Raw genomic sequence first — 18,907 nt, 5'->3', positions numbered from 1 at the left:
GGACTCTCCACCGAGGGATCGCAGGCAGACAAAGTCCCTCAGATACAGCCCTTTTCTTCAAGTGGTTATGTCATCAATATCACACACAGATCACTAGTTACTGTTGGATTCCAAGTTACTTTTCCTCCACCCTTTTACTTTTCTTTCTTAAATGTAAAATCTAACATTTAGGGTGTACTGGGAGACATGCATGATTCCTGACTCTGGAGGGAACCCTATGGTCCAGGTGATGACCCCAACATTACAGTCAAAAGCCCCCCACCAAACAGGCCTTAAAACTCTGCTCCATCCCTTCTGAAACAGCCCTGGGCTGGGCGGGAGGACTCCTGCGCTGCGTCAGCCTCGGGCCCACCGGCAGCCTTGGCAAGTCCCTGGCCTCCCCAGACCTTGGCCCTGCACCTGTGAACTGAAAGAGTCACACCAGAGGTGTCCGGACAGCTCACGCACCCAGGACTTCAAAGTTTCCACGACACCACTTTCACCCGTTAACCTGTTTCACCTTCACAAGAGCCCAGTGAGTGGCACAGAGTAGGGTTTCCATAAAGAGAATTCCATGGAGGAATTACGGGCCTCTTTACAGTATGGAAACTGAGGCTCAGAGAGGGGCTGGTTTGCCCTCAAGGTCTCATTAGGTAAGAAACGCCCTGAAAACACCGCTCCATCCTCAGTACAAAGGGGGTGGGGAGGGGGTGCAGGGGTTGGGGGAGGTTCAGTGGGGATGGATTTGTGCTCTGAGCACCTCGGGTCCAGGGGAAGCCCGGCCCGGGTTTATGCAAATATCCTGCGAGGAGGCTGAGGATTGGCTGGCTTGGGTGGGGGCGGGGCGTGCCGTTGGCTCAGGGCCGACAGGTGCGCGCGGTGGGACAGGCGCGGTCCAAGCTCGCCCCCTGGACCACCGTCCCGTCCTGTCGCAGCTTCTCCCAGGCGATGCCTCCGCTCTGGGTAGTGCTGGCCCTGGGCTGCCTGCGACTTGGCTCCGGTAAGCGGAGAGTGAGAAGAGGATGGGGGGCGGGTCTGTGCCCACCGTGGACGGGGCGTGTCCTGGGTCCCCCGATTCTCCTGAAGGGTCCTGAAAGGCACCTGGATGGGAACTTGACTTATTCACCCCAGGGATAGGCGTGGGCGTCCTGCTCTGCGCCAGGCTCTGGGGACCCAGATAGGACTACTAATAGCTAACATTGATCAATAAGCTTTCTCTGATGGGAATTCAAGGGCTCTGTGCTGGCTGTTAGAAGACACAGGAGCTGCTGGAGAGCAAGGGAGGGTCTGGACTAGATTCATGGTGATGCTTTGACTGGGGAGGGGAGGCACATTTTTAGGTGAAGGAGCAGCACGAGAGGAGGGGGGCGTCAGGGTCTACCCTGGGAGCCTCCTGCCCATTGTCCATCCGTGTGGCTGGAGCGTGAGGTCAAGGGATAAGCATACAGGTTAGTCTGGGGACCCATGAAGCAAGGTCCAGAGCTTCAGGGCCTCACTGCCCCTCCAGAGAGGCTGGATCCTGTTGGAGAGCAGTGGGGAGCCCCCAGGGGGCCCAGCGGTAAGGGGTTGCAGTCAGCTTTGCAGGTCAGAGAGCAGAGGGTTGGGGAGGGCTGGTTACCAGGGTCCAGGTGAAGAGGGTGGACTCAAACCGGGGAGATGCATGGGAGGGGCCTGTTGGGGGTATCGAGAGGGCAGCAGTTCAGCCGGATTGCCCAGTTTCTGCTCAGGATGGCTGGGTGGGGGGAGGGGAACAGGGGCTCTCCCCACATCGGAGACAAGCTCCTGAGATGGCCTGTGGGGAGAGGGAAAGGCAGTGCCTGGCACCAGCGGGCGCTCACTGGCCGCAGGCATGCGCGTGTGAGCGTGCAGATGGTTGCCCGTGGGTGTGGACAGTTCTGCTGGGGGTCAGCTCCCATCCTCGCTGCCTCCTCCAGGTGTGAACCTCCAGCCCCAACTGGCTAGTGTGACCTTTGCCACCAACAACCCCACCCTCACCACGGTGGCCTTGGAAAAGCCCCTCTGCATGTTTGACAGCTCAGCGGCCCTCCACGGCTCCTACGAGGTCTACCTCTATGTGCTGGTCGACTCGGGTAAGGGTCCTGCTGCCCTCGGGCTTCTCTGAAGGTGGCTTTGACCTGTCTGTGGGCAGGAGGGGAGGAGACAAGGCAAGGGGTGCTCCATCCATGCAATCAAACCACCCCAGGCACCTCACTAACACGCTCTGGTATCTGCTCTGTGCCAGCCCTGGGCTGGAGACATCTGCCCTGGAGGGACATCGAGTCTAGAGAGGGAGATAACAGCATCGATCACGGAGCACTTACATCCTGCCTGGGGCTTCCCAGACCTTAGAGCCGATCGTCACAACCTGCCTGCAAGGTGTCTGTTAGGATGTCCATCACGGGGCAAATAATTGGGGCCCAGAGAGGCGAGTGACTCGTGAGAGCTCCTGAGCTGGAGAGCAAATCAGAGTCTCTGGTCCTCAAGCTCAAGTCCTTCCCAAGGCTTTTCAAGGTGGTTTGAGATCGGTGTTTGGGAGATGTGCTGGCTCTGGGTCAGCCCCACCTGTTCACTGGCAGCGATCCTGGGGTCCAGGAGGAGGAACCCGATGACTGCCTCTTAGCTTTCAGCCATTTATAGCAGTTCATGTAGGGCCCTGATTTTATTGACTGCCTACCCATGCCCAATCCCAGTCTATGGGCACTGTGGGGTGTTTTCCTCCCATCTCACAAAGAGTCTAGAGAGATACAGTGAGTGGTCCAAGATCACCCAGCAAGTAAGGAAGAGATCCCAAGACCTGGCTCGGCACTGGTGCAGAGAGGATGCTTAGGGACATTTGTTGAATGACTGAGTGAGTGACTCAGCCCGGCACTGCCTCCACAGCCAGCTTCAGGAACGCCTCTGTGCAGGACAGCACCAAGACCCCTCTCAGCTCGACGTTCCAGCAGACCCAGGGGGGGAGGAGAGGGCCCTACAAGGCCGCGGCCTTTGACCTGACCCCATGCAGTGACTCGCCCAGCTTGGATGCTGTCTGGGATGTGTCCCGGGCCTCGGAGATCCTGAACGCCTACCTGATCAGGGTGGGCACCAACGGGACCTGCCTGTTGGACCCCAACTTCCAGGGCCTCTGCAACCCACCCCTGTCCGCAGCCACGGAATACAGGTGAGCGTGCAGCTGCTGGAAGACGGCAGGTGAGCCCCAGCCCCAACTTGGTGTGGGGGAAGAGGGCCGCCTAGAGCTGGGTGAAGCATCAGAGGCCACATTCTTTCAGAGCCTACCACATGCCAGGACCGTCCTGGGTACCACGAAGGATTCCTGGCTCCCTGGCTAGGCGACCATGCACAGGGCCCTGTGTTCAGAGGGACTCCCTCTTGGCTTAACACTACCATCACCATCTTGAAATCCTTAATGTTTAAACCAGGCGCCACATTTTCCCTTTGCACCGGGCCCCACAAAGTACACACCTGATCCTGGCCCATCACTGTGTAGCAGTTTGATTGACAGGGAAGGAACTGGTCCAGAAGCCGAAGGGGGTCACTTTGAGAAAAGCTGGGGCTCGGTGTGGAGGCTTCTCCCTGCTCCCCGCAGTGTACCCTATCGTGGCCCACCCCAGAACCGAGGGTCCCCGATTCATTTTCACACCTATGTCCTGAGCATCTTCTCGGGGCCGAGTTGGGGGCTCAGCCGTGACCTAGGCCCAGGGGGCTTACCCAGTGCCAAGCCTTGACTACACCCACTCCAGTTCCCATGGAGACACCTGGACGGGGGGGTCTCTGTACCCTCTGGGCCACATCTGGACCCAGGCCGTCACTCACCTCCATCCTCTCACACAGCCCTCTCTTCCCCTTGCCTCGGCCAGCAGGCAGGACTTGAGTCCTGGATGTCCTCGCCCCCGCCCTTGACTCTCACCTCTGACCTTGTTCTTCAAGGTCAGAAACTAGAAAGGTCAGAAAACCTCTCCCCTTAGTTGAGCCCACCCTACCTAGGGGACTCATCCCAGCCTCTGGAATTCCCATCTTCAAACCTGTCGAAGCAGGGGAATTAAGCAAAATCCTGGATGGTATGAAGATTTTAAGGGTCTTCTTTTTTTTTTTTTAAGTGTCAAACTAGAGGCTGTTGATTTCTTTGATCTCAGAACATTCATCCTTTTTAACTGAAGGTGAAGAAGGCCTAAGGCTGTGGGTATTCCGTACTGGTCACCTGATCTTCCTTTATGATTTGCAACACTTGATTGGGATTTTCTGCCTATAAAGTTAGCCCTTATCAGAGGGCAGCAGGGTTGCAAACAGATATTATTCCCTTGGTTTTTTTTTTTTGGTTTTTTTTTTAAGTCACTTTTGTGAGACCAAGGACCAGGCTAGGAAGAGAAGAAGGCAGAAATCCAAGGAGGACAAACGGGTCAATACTGGCAAATCAGCTATGAGTGTGATACACGTGACAGAGAAGCAGAGGGGCTCCCAGAGGCAGCGCAGGCTCTGAGGGCTGCGTGGAGGAGGGGTCTGAGCTGGGGAGGCAGCCCAGGGGGAAGCTGATGCCGATGCAAAGTCCAGCAGCAGCCTGCTGCCAGAACACCCCCCGCCACCCCACCCACTGTGGCCACCTAGATGTTCATCTCCCACAAGTCCCGGTTCTGCCCCCAATCCCCCAACCCCGCCCCCTCCCCATGGCCAAGGCTCACAGGATGGATAGAAGTCATCCCCGCTCCACTTCTTTCCAGGTTCAAGTACGTCCTGGTCAATATGTCCTCGGGCTTGGTGCAGGACCAGACCCTGTGGTCGGACCCCATCCGCACCGACCGGCGTAAGTGGTGGGCCCCGGGTGGGCCGGAGGTGGTCCTCAAGGGAACCTGGGCAAGCAGACTCAAGCCGTCACTCAGAAAATTCTCCCCAGACACGGGCAGGTCACTGGATTAATAATTTTCCCCATCCTCACCCGCTCCCTCCCTCCCTTCCTCGAGGGCCAGGTCATGTGACACGGGAAGGTGGAGGACTCGTGGGTGTTTGGCCCAGCTGGCGCGGGTGTTACGGGCTTCCTTGGTGGCTCAGGGGTAAAGAATCTGCCTGCCAATGCAGGAGACGTGGGTTCGATCCCTGGGTCAGGAAGATCCCCTGGAGGAGGAAATGGCAACCCACTCCAGTATTCTTGCCTGGAGAGTTCCATGGACAGAGAAGCCTGGTGGGCTACAGTCCAAGGGGTTTCAAAGAGTCAGATAGGACTGATCAACTAAGCACGCACTGGCCAGCTGGACAGGCTTAACTGGAGACAGAATCAGCCAGCATCTTCAGCCCTGATGATACATCTGCCTCCAAAGGGCAGGGAGGTTATTGTGCATTTAGACCCTAACCCGCCCCCTTGTTGAACCCTGCCAACGACAACATCATTATCATGTAAGATGGTTCCAGAGGCATCTCAGCCACAGGGGCAGGAACCCTGGAGGCAACAGGGTGCCATTCTCCTGGAAAGCCCTGTGGGTGGTTTTTCTAAAGTGGGCATCTTGCAGGCCCAAGCATCTGCCCATGGTCCTGCCCGTCTGTCCTCAAGCCTCCAGCTGTGTTCTCAACACAGATCTGAAGTTTATAAATTCAGAATCTTATCTGTTGAAGCTTAGGGGCAACAGAAGCGATTTCCCAGTGTAATTTTGAAGACCCGTGACCCTAATTTTAGATCTCCCAAGACTTCCCCAGCAGTCCAGTGGTTAGGACTCTGCACTTTCACTGCTGGGAGCCCAGAATCAATCCCTTTTCAGGGAACTAAGATCCCACAGGCTGCGTGGCACAACCAAAAAAAACAAAGAACCCCCTTGCCACTCACAGTGATCTTGTGGGTCAATTAGGGCTCGGCAAGGTCGCCTGAGGTCACAGGGCCAGTGAGGGTGCAGACGGGCAGGCCCGGGTGCGCCTGGGTGGTTCCTTCCCATCCTCCGGTGGCACGGCCACGCTCTGTGGTCCCACTGGATCAACACTGCTCTGGAACCAAGAGTCCCAAGTTCAGTCCCAGCCACTGAGCCTCACTGCTGTGTGAGCCCTTCAGGATCTCAGATTTCCCATCTGAGAAATGGGAAGGACTATCCTTGCCCCGCTTCCCCAGCAGGGCTCCTTTGGGCAGTCCAAATGAAAGCCCCAGGCCCTGCTCTCTAAGGCCAGGGCCTGGAGATCAGTCCATGTGGAGAGCGTGCCCTTGGGGACCAGACAGACCTTTGGCTTGAGGCTGGAGGCCGAGTCCCGTTGAAGAGGCATGCAATCTCCCTAAGCTGCAGTAAGCGATCTGCAAAACAGGGTCTCATGGGATCTACCTGGGACACTGGACGGGAAGTGGCCAGCTCACAGGAGGACCTATAATGATTTGTCCACTTAGTTCCAATGGGTGACACTGGTCAGAGCAGAGGGAGGCCACAGTCCCCTGGCTTCATTAGATTAGGGACCTCCCAGTTCAGTTCAGTTCAGTTGCTCAGTCGTGTCCGACTCTTTGTGACCCCATGGACTGCAGCACACTAGGCTTCCCTGTCCTTCACTATCTCCCAGAGTTTACTCAAACTCATGTCCATTGAGTCGGTGATACCATCCAACCATCTCATCCTCTGTTGTCCCCTTCTCCTCCTGCCCTCAATCTTTCCCAGCATCAGGGTCTTTTCCAATGAGTCAGTTCTTTGCATCAGGTAGCCAAAGTACTGGAGCTTCAGCTTTGGCATCAGTCCTTCTAATGAATATTCAGGGCTGATCTCCTTTAAGATGGACTGGTTGGATCTCCTTGCAGTCCAAAGGACTCTCAAGAGTCTTCACCAACACCACAGTTCAAAAGAATCAATTCTTCAGCAATCAGCTTTCTTTGCTCCACCTGTATTTTGTTTATAATCTGTATCCCGTCTTCACTGGAAGACCTGAGACCGTTTATCATTTAAAATCATACAAAAAGACAGTGATAAGAGGGCAAGAGTAGACACACGCAAGACAAAGCTGGGGAGTGGAATACGGAGGCAAATATAATTCCGCCTCAGACCCAGGGGAAGGCACTGGCCTGGCCTCGCTTCATCCCTGAGATTTTTGGCCGCCAAGGCAGGCACCCCCCTATCCCTGGGAGGAGGCTGGGTGATGCAGTGCCCAGGGAGTGACCGCCTGCCTCCCGCAGTCACCCCGTACTCGGCGATAGACACGTGGCCGGGCCGGCGGAGCGGGGGTATGATCGTCATCACGTCCATCCTGGGCTCCCTGCCCTTCTTCTTGCTCGTCGGCTTTGCTGGAGCCATTGTCCTCAGCCTTGTGTGAGTATCTGCCAGCTGGGGGGTGGGGGGTGCAGTGCTTGGGGACACACCCCACGGGAGGCTCTTCCGAGGTGGGGAGAGCCTGGGAGTAAAGCTGCCTTCTGCCCTGGGTGGGGTGGGGGGGTCCAGTGAGACGGGAGCAGGGTCCCGGGGAGGCCCAGGTCAAGTCTTCAGCTGGCTAAGAGGGGCTCAGCACCGAGGCCCTGTGGGTAGACCCCAGCTCTGACACAGCGGTGCGTCTTGGACAAGGATCGGGCTGGCCGAAAAGTTCGTTCGGGCTTTTCGTATCATCTTATGGAAAAACCCAAACAAACTTTTTGGCCAACCCGATATCTTATCCTTCTATGCCTCAGTGTCCTCTTCTGGAAAAGGGAGATCCTGATCCATATTGTCTGCCCTGTGGAGTTGTGAGGGATAAGAGAAATAGTCCCCCTACTATATGGCCTATTGAGCACTCAGGCGGTTGTCGTTCAGTCGCTCAGTCATGTGCGACTCTTTGCGACCCCGTGGACTGCAGCACGCCGGGCTTCCCTGTCCTTCACCATCTCCCGGAGTTTGCTCAAATTCATGTCCATTGAGATGATGATGCCATCCAACCATCTCATCCCCTGTGGCCCCCTTCTCCTCCTGCCCTCAATCTTTCCCAGCATCAGGGTCTTTCCCAGTGTCAGGGTGGAATCCAGGTACTAAACAGATCTTAACTTCTGTTATCAGGATGGGGACACTGAGGTCTGTGGTGGGAACAGAGGCCCAAGGTCACAGAACCCATTAAAACGGAGCTGGCCCCGAGCTCCCAAGTCACCTGAGTCCACTGACAACTCTGATGTGCGTCTATTTAGATTAGGACTGGAGGGGTCCCCTGGGGTGTCTGGAGCAGCTAACAGAGCTGCCTGATGGGAAGACAGGCATGCAGTCACAGGATAGAGCAGGGAGTGAGTCAAGGCACCCATGGGTACGGGTGCTGTGGGAATCCAGAGGAGAGCAGCGCAGATCCTCCCTGGAGTATCAAGGTGGGCTTCCTGGAGGAAGGGACAGCAGGAGTAAATTCTTATCAGGACTGGGATGAATTGAAAATTCATGTGTGGTGCACATCTCAGCAAGAGAGGCAGGAGACCCAGGCAGCTTTTAAGAAGGAGAGGGGGGATGCTTGTCCCAGTGTGAGTGGAGAGGGTGGATGGAAAAGCTTCTTGGAGTGGGTGAAATTAAGTGGAAAAGTAGAAATTATCCAGGCAGATTTAAAGACGTGGGGTGGGTGAAGGATGGAGTAGGGAGACGGCAGTGACCTTGGAAATCAGATTGCTCTCTGACATTTAGGTTAATAAAAACAAATAGTAGATGAGATTAGCCACCAAAGGATTGGTCTGTCTGGCCAGATCTGGGAGCAGGTGGGATGTGGTCACGTCCCTCCCTCCCTTTGGGTAGCATCCTAACCATGGTCCTGTTATCTGACTTCCGTCTGGTTCTTCCATTGGTCTCTCCTACCTCCCGCATCCCAGTTCCAGCTGCCCACAGGTCCCCATTCTTGCCCCAGACACACCCCAGTCCTTCCTATCAAAGGCCTGCGATGTCTTTCTGTGCCTCCACTCTCTTCAAGGCCAGACTAACTGCCCCCTCCTCCAGGAAGCCCTCCAGTGGCTTCCCTCCCTGGACTTGTCCAGTCATTGTGTGCTGTGGCCTGTCTCCCGTAGAATCTTAGCTCTTTGGGGACATTTGTCCAGCTCAGTAAGACTTGTAAATTGTCCACCCAGTTCCAAAAGAGTTACACTTTCCTTAATGCAGGGCCTGGCACACAGGAAACAGTCCAGAAAGACTGGGCTTTGGAAAGAAGGCCTAAGGTGACCTCTGTGAAAGCCATGTCTGAGCAGAAAGGTCCCTGCCCAGCTGAGGGGAGCGGTTAGCTCTGCGCCCCTAACCCCAGCTCTGTTCATCTCCTCTGTCAGGGACAGGGGCGATGCTGACGGGGCAACAAGCCACGACTCCCAGATCACGCAGGAGGCTGTCCCCAAGTCCCTGGGGACCTCAGAGCCCTCATACACGTCTGTGAACCGGGGGCCGTCCCTGGACAGGGCCGAGGTGTACGCCAGCAAGCTCCAGGACTGAGTTGGGCGCCTCTTCTGGGCAGCCACGTTCCTCCGAGGGCCTTGCCCGGGGGTCTGTGGGGAACAGTGTTCACATCCGGACCCCACCCAAGGCGACAAACACAGGCCTGTGGATCCAACTACAGGAAAGCGCTTAATAAAACCTTCCCGAGATTTTGAGTTCAATAAAGATGTACAGAATGACTGAGTGAGATGCTGAATGAATGAATGAGTCGCTGTCATTTTGGGGGGTTGCATCGTTTCTCCAGGGGGTGGGGGCAGGGCTTTCAGTTAAGGCAAGGGTGCAGAGGGTAAGGAGATCAGGGCTGGTGGCACACCTCCTCTGGAAGATGGGAAATCAGCGCCCCCATGGGTGGGCTCACGGGAGCTTTAGGGGCCGGCCTATGACAGGTTCAAGTACCTGCTGGTCAGTATGTCCTCGGGCTTGGTACAGGACCAGACCCTGTGGTCAGACCCCATCCGCACCGACTGGCGTAAGTGGTGGGCCCCGGGTGGGCCGGGGGTGGACCTCAAGGGAACCTGGGCAAGCAGACTCAAGCCGTCACTCAGAAAATTCTCCCCAGACACGGGCAGGTCACTGGATTAATAATTTTCCCCATCCTCGCCTGCTCCCTCCCTCCCTTCCTCGAGGGCCAGGTCATGTGACACGGGAAGGTGGAGGACTTGCGGGTGTTTGGCCCAGCTGGCGCGGGTGTTACGGGCTTCCCTGGTGGCTCAGGGGTAAAGAATCTGCCTGCCAATGCAGGAGACGTGGGTTCAATCCCTGGGTCAGGAAGATCCCCTGCCTGGCGGGCTGCAGTCCAAGGGGTCTCAAAGAGTCAGACAGGACTGAGCGACCAAGCACGCACGCACACCAGACGGGGCACACGTGTGGTTATTAGATGCTGTTTGGGGTTTGCTGGCTCTGAGGTCCTGGAAGCCAGTCTGGGCCCAGGGTGCACCTCTGTGGGCAACTCATCCTATCATCACGTTCCCCTCTGCCCCTGGTCAGCTCTCTGTCTCTGGAGCTCAGCTTCCTCATCTGCAAATGGGCTGATGTAGACAGTTAACTTAAGGGCCATGCACACCTGCGTCCCTTCACAGCTTCCTCTGAGGACCGCGCCAGAGGTGACATGGGGGAGGAGCACCAAGTCCTCCTGGGGGGCCGGACGGGCTCTCCCAGTCTCGGGTCTCTGCTCAGATGACTCAATGCTATCTTCTGAGCCAGGTAGCAAGACTGATTCCCTTTCTGGGGTATGCCCCACTTTCCATCACTGAAAGAAGAGGTTGGTCAGGGGACTTCCCTGGCAGCCCAGTGGTTAAGACTTCCTGCTTCCAATGCAGCAGGCAGGGGTTTGATGCCTAGGCGAGGAACTAAGATCCCACATGCCACGGGGTGGCCAAAAAAGAGAAGAAGAGTTTTGTCATAGCAGGTTTGGTTAAAGCAGGAAGCTACCTGACACCGTGAGAAAGCACCCCTGTGGCTGACGGGGTGCTCTCAGGACCCCGAACTGACCTCCAGGGCCACGGATGCTAGACGTGTCCAGAGGCACTGGAGGGGTCCATAGCTGACAAGGCAGGAGGCCCCCGTGGAAAAGGGATAAACCATCTTTGGAGAGTTGGGGACTGGGGCGGTGAGCTTGGGTTCAAGGGCAGAGGTCAAGCATTTGCCAGCTTCTGCTGCTGCTGTTGCTGTTAAGTCGCTTCAGTCGTGTCCGACTCTGTGCGACCCCATAGACGTCAGCCCACCAGGCTCCTCCGTCCATGGGGTTTTCCAGGCAAGAGTAGTAGAATGGGTTGCCATTGCCTTCTCCGTGCCGGTTTCTAGCCAGTTCTAATTAATCAGCAGAACAATCCAAGCTGGGGGGCGGGGGTGGGCAGGAGAGGCTGGGCTTGGTGCCTGGGTTCTGGGCTGGACTCAGACTTCCCAGAAACATTTAATGAAACATACCCACAGAAGTGACTTTTCTGGTTCACGTCTCAGCTTCTGAAGGAGCCCCTCCTCCCATGACTGAGAGGCCAGGGCTTCCGCGCTGAGTTTTCCACGTCTGCACAGATGCGGCTTCCCCTCCCTCCCACCTCAGGCGTGGTTCATCAGTTAGCCGACCACTGTAGACAGGCTGTGTGACCAAGGGCACAGACATACCCTCTCTGCGCTTCTCTGATTGCCTCTGTGCATAGAGAGCCAGGCTGCTTCGGAAGGTTGCTCCAAAATAGGTGATTTTTTCCTGAAATATAATCAATCCCAAGGGAATGTCATTCAATTAAATCCACCCAAACCCTGAGCCCCAAGCTTGGGAAAGCTTGGAGTCACGCATCTGGTCAGAATAGAAATGCACAGAGTTGTCAGAGGGGAGACCGTGGACAGAGCATGGTCTGACCTTGTACACACAGGTCAGGCTATGCTGTAAAAACCAGAGATGGGATGCCCCTCCCTACCCAATCAGGGCAGGCATAGCCAGGAGGGCTTCTTGGAGGAGGCAGTGCTTTTCTCAATTTCCTACTGTCTCTAACCCAGAGCTCCCGAGGCCAGAGGTCATGTTCCATGCCCTGTCCCTGATAGACAGGTGCTCATTAAAGAGTAAAAAATTCCTGGAATGCCATATATATTTCTTGTTTCTCCATTTTTAACTGAATAATTCTAAATTTGGCAAGCAGTGGAGCATGTAGTCTGCTTAACAAGAGAGAAGGGGCTAAGCTGCTCTTTGACGAGGCTCAGTCCAGTCCCCTGCATGTTTCTTGGGAGTGCTTCTTTCGGTCTCCTTCCAGCCCCTCCCCAGAGCCCGTGAAACCACCACCGCGATCGAGATGACGGACACACCCCCGAAAGTCTCCTCCTGCTTCTTTGTACAGCCTCTCTCCTGTCCCTCCTTGTCACTCCCCCACCAACTGATTTTGCTTCTGATGCTAAAGATTCTATAGCACATTCTAGAATTTCATATAAATGGAACCACATAGAAAGGTCTCTTTTTGTCTGGCTTCGTTCCCCTCAGAATAATTATTTCGAAGGACTTCTCTGGTGGTCCCATGGCTGAGACTCCACGCTACCTATGCAGGAGACCTGGGTTCGATCCCTGGTCACGGAACTGGATCCCACGTGCCGAGACTAAGAGTTAGCATGACGAAGCTGGAAGGCCTCACGTGCCACAGCTAAGAAATGGAGGGGCCAAAATAGTAAATAAATACCCCAAACGTTATTTTGAGATGCATCATATGGCAGCTTGTACTGGCATTTGGTTCCTATTAACTGCTGGAGGATTCCACCGTGTGAATATTCTACAACTTGAGGATCCGTCCTTCACCTCGTTGAGGAGCCATTTGGTTGTTCCCGTTTGGGGACTGTTATGACTAAAGCTGTGATGAAGACTCGTGTACAAGTTCCTGCGTGGACACATGTTTCACTTCTCCTGGGTAAATCCCTAGGGGCAGAACCATGGAAAACATTTTTACTTTGAAACCATTAGAGATTCACAGGAAGTTGCCCCAAAGCCACAGAAATACAGGGAATACCTGTGGACCCTTCTCCCACTTCTCCCCAGTGTGAACATCTTGCATAACAATAGCATCGTTATATCAAAACCAGGAAGTTAATATTGGGAAAATCCACAGAGCGTATTCATAGTCGCCCCGTTTCACAAGCACGTACGTGTCTGTGCGTGTGCTCTGGGCCACGTCATCCCCCGTGCAGATTTGTGTCACTCCTACCACGAGCAGCACACAGAACTCTTAGTACTGTAAATCAGAAAGAAAGGGAAGTCGCTCAGTCGTGTCCAACCCTCAGCGACCCCATGGACTGCAGCCTTCCAGGCTCCTCCATCCATGGGATTTTCCAGGCAAGAGGACTGGAGCGGGGTGCCATTGCCTTCTCCACACAAGCAGTACACAGAACTGTTAATACCGTAAATCAGAAAGAAAGTGAAGTCGCTCAGTCGTGTCCGACTCTTTGCGACCCGTTGGATTGTATAGTCCATGGAATTTTCCAGGCCAGAATCCTGGAGTGGGGAGCCTTTCCCTTCTCTAGAGGATCTTCCCAACCCAGGGGTCAAACCCAGGTCTCCTGCATTGCAGGCAGATTCTTTACCAACTGAGCTATGAGGGAAGCCCCTATTAGGGGAAAAAAAAAAGATACAGAACTTCCCTGGTGGTCCAGAGGTTAAGAATCCACCTGTCAATGCAGGGTTCAATCCCTGGTCTACGAAGATCCCACCTGCCTCTGGGCAACTAAGCTCAGGGACCACGACTGCTGAGCCCTCGCATCCGGGAGCTCATGCTCTGCAACTTGAGAAGCCAGCGCAGTGCGAAGCCTGAGCACCGCAATTGGAGAGCAGCCCCTGCTCGCCACCAAGGCAGAAAGCCCGCATGCAGCAACGAAGACCCAGCACAGCCGAAAAGTAAATGCATAAAGTGAACAAAACGTTTATAAAAGAAAAGAAAGAAGATACAGAACTCCTCCATCACCTCAAGGCTTCCTCCTGCTGCCCCATTCATGACCTTCCCCCAAACCTCTGGTAATCACTGATCTATTCTCTCCAACTCCACAAGTGTGTCTTTTAAAAAATACTGTATAAGTGGAATCATAGTGCATATACCCTTTTGGAAAAAAAATTTTTTTCTTTTTTGCAGCAGCATAATTCCCTTGAGGTCTGTCCAGGCTGTTGCAGGTATAAACAGCCTATTCCTTTTTATTGCTGAATGCTGTCCCGTGATGTAAACAGGTCATGGTTTGTGCATCTGTTCTCCCACTTGAAGCAGTTTGTTTGTTTCCAGGTTTTAGCTGTTGTGAATACAGTTGCTCTGAACATTTATGTCAGGTTCTTACCTGAACATAATTTTAATTTTTCTGGGATGAAGACCTAAGTGCTGTTGCTGGATTGCATGGGAAGTGCATGTCTACTTTGAAAAGAAATTGCCAAATTATCTTCCAGAGAAGCCAGAAACCATTTTACAATCCCACCAGCACAGTACGGGTGACCAGTTTCTGCACATCCTCACCAGCACTTGGTGTTAATTTTTTTTTTTTTAATTTTAGCTACTCTGATAGGTGTGCAGTGGCTGAACACCTTCACATTCCCACCCCCTGGTGTGAGAGCTCCTTGTCAGCACTTGGTATGGTCAGGCTTTTAAATGTTGGCTATTCTGCGCAAACAGCTCATGGAGCTCAATATCAAAAAAACAGACAGCCCAATTAAAAATTGGGCAGAGGCTCTAAATCAACATCGCTCCAAAGAAGAAACACAGACGGCCAAGAGGCCAAAGAAAAGATGCTCAACATCGTTAATTATTGAAAGTGAAAGTGCTAGCTGCTTTTTGCAACCCCATGAACTGCAGCCTGCCAGGATCCTCCGTCCAGGGAATTCTTCAGGCAAGAATACTGGAATGGGTAGCCATTCCCTTCTCTAGGGGATCTTCCTGACTCAGGGGTTGAACCCGGGTCTCCTGCATTGCAGGCAGATTCTTTACTGTCTGTAATTATTAGAGAAATGCAAATCAAAACTAGAAAGTGGTATTATCTCATACCAGTCAGAACGGTCATCATCAAAAAATCTATAAACAATAAAAGCTGGAGAAAGTGCGGAGAAAAGGGAACCCTCACGCACTCTTGGTGGGAATGTAAATTGATACAACCACTGTGAAGAGTGTGGAAGTTCCTTAAAAAGTAAAAGCAGGACTATTGTATGAGCCAGCAATCCCACTACTGGGCTTATATCTTGAGAAAATCGTCATTCAAAATGACGCATGCACCCCTATATTTACACTAGCAGTATTTACAATAGACAGGACATGGACACAGCCTACATATCCAACAACAGAGGAATGGAAAAAGAAGCTGCGGTGCATACACACAGTGGAACATTACTCAGCCAGAAAAAGGAATGAAACTGAGTCATTTGTAGACACGTGGGTAAACCTTGAGATTGTCATACCAAGTGAAGTAAGTCAGAAAGAGAATACTGTATATTAATGCATGTATGTGGCATCTAGAAAAATGGTACAGACACAGGGAACAGACATGTGGATCCAGAGGGGGAAGGGGAGGGTGAGACGAAGCTTAGGATTGAAGATACACACTCCCACGTGTGAAATAGACAGCTAGCGGGAAGCCGATGTATGGCACAGGGAACTCAACTAGGTGGTCTGTGATGACCTAGAGGGGTGGGATGGGATAAGGGGGGGAGGTCCAAGAGGGAGGGGATGTGTGCATACACGTGGCCGATTCCCTTGGTTGTACAGCAGAAACTACAGCAACATCGTGAAGCAATTTTACTCCTTCCCAAAGACACTGGCTCTTTCATACTGTTCATGGGGTTCTCAAGGCAACAATACTGAAGTGGTCTGCCATTCCCTTCTCCAGCGGAGCACGTTTTGTCAGGACACTCCACCATGACCCGTCCGTCTTGGGTGCTCCTACGTGGCATGGCTCATAGTTTCATTGAATTAGACAAGGGAAAAGGAGTACGTCAAGGCTGTATATGGTCACCCTGCTTATTTAACCTACATGCAGAGTACATCATGAGAAATGCTGGGCTGGAAGAAGCACAAGCTGGAATCAAGATTGCCGGGAGAAATATCAATCACCTCAGATCTGCAGATGACACCACCCTTATGGCAGAAAGTGAAGAGGAACTAAAGACCCTCCTGGGGAAAGTGAAAGAGGAGAGTGAAAAAGTTGGCCTAAAGCTCAACATTCAGAAAACTAAGATCATGGCATCTGGTCCCATCATTTCATGGCAAATAGATGAGGAAACAGTGGAAACAGTGTCAGACTTTATTTTTGGGGGCTCCAAAATCACTGCAGATGGTGACTGCAGCCATGAAATTAAAAGACGCTTACTCCTTGGAGGGAAAGCTATGACCAACCTAGGTAGCATATTAAAAAGCAGAGACATTACTTTGCCAACATAGGTCCATCTAGTCAAGGCTATGGTTTTTCTAGTGGTCATGTATAGATGTGAGAGTTGGACTGTGAAGAAAGTTGAGCAGTGAAGAATTGATGCTTTTGAACTGTGGTGTTGGAGAAGACTCTTGAGAGTCTCTTGGACTGCAGGGAGATCCAACCACTCCATTCTAAAAGAGATCAGTCCTGGGTGTTCTTTGGAAGGACTCATGCTGAAGCTGAAACTCTAATACTTTGGCCACCTCATGCGAAGAGTTGACTCATTGGAAAAGACCCTGATGCTGGGAAGAATTGGGGGCAGGAGGAGAAGGGGACGACAGAGGATGAGATGGCTGGATGGCATCACCAACTCGATGGACGTGAGTTGAGTGAACTTCAGGAGTTGGTGATGGACAGGGAGGCCTGACGTGCTGCGATTCATGGGATTGCAAAGAGTAGGACACGACTGAACTGAGGGGGCAAGGCCCTTGATTGCTGAGTGGGGAGCAGCCTGTTGCAAATTTTCCAGGCCTGTGAGGATGAGGCCTGAGCTGGAGCCGGGGTACGGTGGGGGAGAATGGAACGGCAGAGAAGGGGGACCAGGGAGACTTTTCCAAGGTGTTTCTGCCAAGCTCCCCTCCTCCCTTCTCCTGCCAGCAAAGCCATCCAGCCAGGCACACATACCTCGCCTGTTGCCCAGGGCTGCATCGCAGCACTACCTGCTAGTCTGCTCAGACGCAGGTACAGGACCTGGAGCTTCTACGGGAAGCTAATGTAGGGGGAGGTGTGGGGGGGATTCAAAAGACTTGTGGTTGTTCAGTCGCCAAGTCATGTGCACCTGTTGGCCTCTTTTCCATTAGAATGTCTAAGCAAGCATGTGTCATAAGGCAATGTGTCCCCAGGCTGAGGGTGTGCCCTGCATGTTGCCTGTGCGGGGTGTGGCCCAGAGACACACGACACGCACTGTTTGTTGTTCAGTTGCTAAGACTCTTTGCCACCCATGGGCTGTAGCCCACCAGGCATCCCCGTCCATCACCAACTCCTGGAGTTTACTCAAACTCGTGTGCATTGAGTTGGTGATGTCATCCAACCATCTCATCCTCTGTCGTCCCCTTCTCCTCCTGCCCTCAATCTTTCCCAGCATCAGGGTCTTTCCGATGAGTCAGCTCTTCACATCAGGTGGCCAAAGTATTGGAGTTTCAGCTTCAGCATCAGTCCTTCCAATGAACACTCAGGACTGATCTCCTTTAGGATGGACTGGTTGGATCTCCTTGCAGTCCAAGGGACTCTCAAGAGTCTTCTCCAACACCACAGTTCAAAAGCATCAATTCTTCAGCGCTCAGCTTTCTTCACAGTCCAACTCTCACATCCATACATGGCTACTGGAAAAACCATAGCTTTGACTAGATGGACCTTTGTTGGCAAAGTAATGTCTCTGCTTTTTAATATGCTACCTAGGTTGGTCATAACTTTTCTTCCCAAGGAGTAAGCATCTTTTAATTTCATGGCTGCAGTCACCATCTGCAGTGATTTTGGAGCCCCCCAAAATAAAACTTTTTCTGCTATTTCCTCATCTATTTGCCATGAAGTAGCAATGGATGGACTGGATGCCATGATCTTAGTTTTCTGAATGTTGAGTTTTAAGCCAACTTTTTCACTCTCCTCTTTCACTTTCACCATGAGGGTCTTTAGTTCTTCTTCACTTTCTGCCATAAGGGTGATGTCATCTGCATATCTGAGGTTATTGATATTTCTCCTGGCAATCTCGATTCCAGCTTGTGCGTCATCTAGTCTGGCATTCTGCATGATGCTCTCTGCATATAAGTTAAACAAGCAGGGTGACAATATACAGTCTTGACATACATACTCCTTTTCCTATTTGGAACCAGTCTATTGTTCCATGTCCAGATCTAACTGTTGCTTCCTGACCTGCATACAGATTTCTCAGGAGGCAGGTCAGGTGGTCTGGTGTTCCTGTCTCTTAAAGAATTTTCCACGGTTTGTTGTGATCCATACAGTCAAAGGCTTTGGCCTAGTCAATAAAGCAGAAATAGATGTTTATCTGGAACTCTTTTGCTTTCTCGATGATCCAACGGATGCTGGCAATTTGATTTCTGGTTCCTCTGCCTTTTCTAAAACCAGCTTGAACATCAGGAAGTTCACGGTTCACAGGAGTGTACACACTCACGCCAAAGCATGTGCATTCCAGACACTGGTGTGTCACCGGGCAGCCCCTGCTGTGTGCCCAGGAGAGCACCTTCAGCACACAGATGAGTGGGGTCTGTGTGGGGGCTCGGGGAGCCACATCGCGGTTTCACATGCACACGTGTTCACTCCTGTGTTCAGTATGTGCTGAATGAGGAAGGCCGGGGTGTGGAGTCCCGCGCCCTGCAGGGCCCACACCACATGACACTGTCCTCACCCAGCACCATGCCGGCCCCTTGCCTCCCTGTCCGGCCACTGCCTTATCTGCCCTGAGTGTGTGCAGGGCTGCCAGGCAGCAGGGCCTCCGGGTGATTTTCCACAGCTTGAGAGAAGCTGCGTGTCTCCTGGATATGGGGGAGGGGAGGGGAAGGCAAGGTTCCCAAGGTGTCCCTTCTGCTGGCTTTGTCCTTGTAGGGCCTCTTGTGCCTTCTTTGTGACCCCATGGACTGTAGCCGGCCAGGCTCCTCTGTCCATGAGATTCTCCAGGCAAAAATATTGGAACAGGAGTGAGTTGC

The 18,907-nt window shown here is 53.0% G+C and overlaps 1 protein-coding gene across 2 annotated transcripts; it reads left to right on the top strand.

Moving 5' to 3' along the window:
- Nucleotides 1-927: 927 nt before the first annotated feature.
- Nucleotides 928-9,510, top strand: UPK3A (uroplakin 3A). 2 transcript variants are annotated; one of them, XM_055566011.1, is made up of 6 exons: nucleotides 928-979; nucleotides 1,914-2,069; nucleotides 2,860-3,139; nucleotides 4,695-4,777; nucleotides 7,103-7,235; nucleotides 9,176-9,510. In XM_055566011.1, the coding sequence occupies exons 1-6, from the start codon at nucleotides 928-930 to the stop codon at nucleotides 9,333-9,335; spliced, it is 864 nt and encodes a 287-aa protein (XP_055421986.1). In that variant the 3' UTR covers nucleotides 9,336-9,510. The 2 variants fall into 2 exon arrangements, with proteins under 2 accessions (XP_055421986.1, XP_055421987.1); XM_055566012.1 differs by lacking the exons at nucleotides 2,860-3,139; nucleotides 4,695-4,777.
- Nucleotides 9,511-18,907: the final 9,397 nt, after the last annotated feature.

The sequence above is a fragment of the Bubalus kerabau genome, chromosome 1 (assembly GCF_029407905.1).
Source record: "Bubalus kerabau isolate K-KA32 ecotype Philippines breed swamp buffalo chromosome 1, PCC_UOA_SB_1v2, whole genome shotgun sequence".
Lineage (NCBI taxonomy): Eukaryota > Metazoa > Chordata > Mammalia > Artiodactyla > Bovidae > Bubalus > Bubalus kerabau.
Note: the sequence above shows the minus strand (reverse complement) of the source record. Positions and strands in the feature narration are given on the sequence as shown.

Coding starts and splice junctions, on each gene's coding strand:
- UPK3A (XM_055566011.1), top strand. CDS start 928: ATGCCTCCGCTCTGGGTAGTGCTGGCCCTGGGCTGCCTGCGACTTGGC. Junction 2,070..2,859: donor CTATGTGCTGGTCGACTCGG/GTAAGGGTCCTG, acceptor CTGCCTCCACAG/CCAGCTTCAGGAACGCCTCT. Junction 4,778..7,102: donor CCCCATCCGCACCGACCGGC/GTAAGTGGTGGG, acceptor TGCCTCCCGCAG/TCACCCCGTACTCGGCGATA.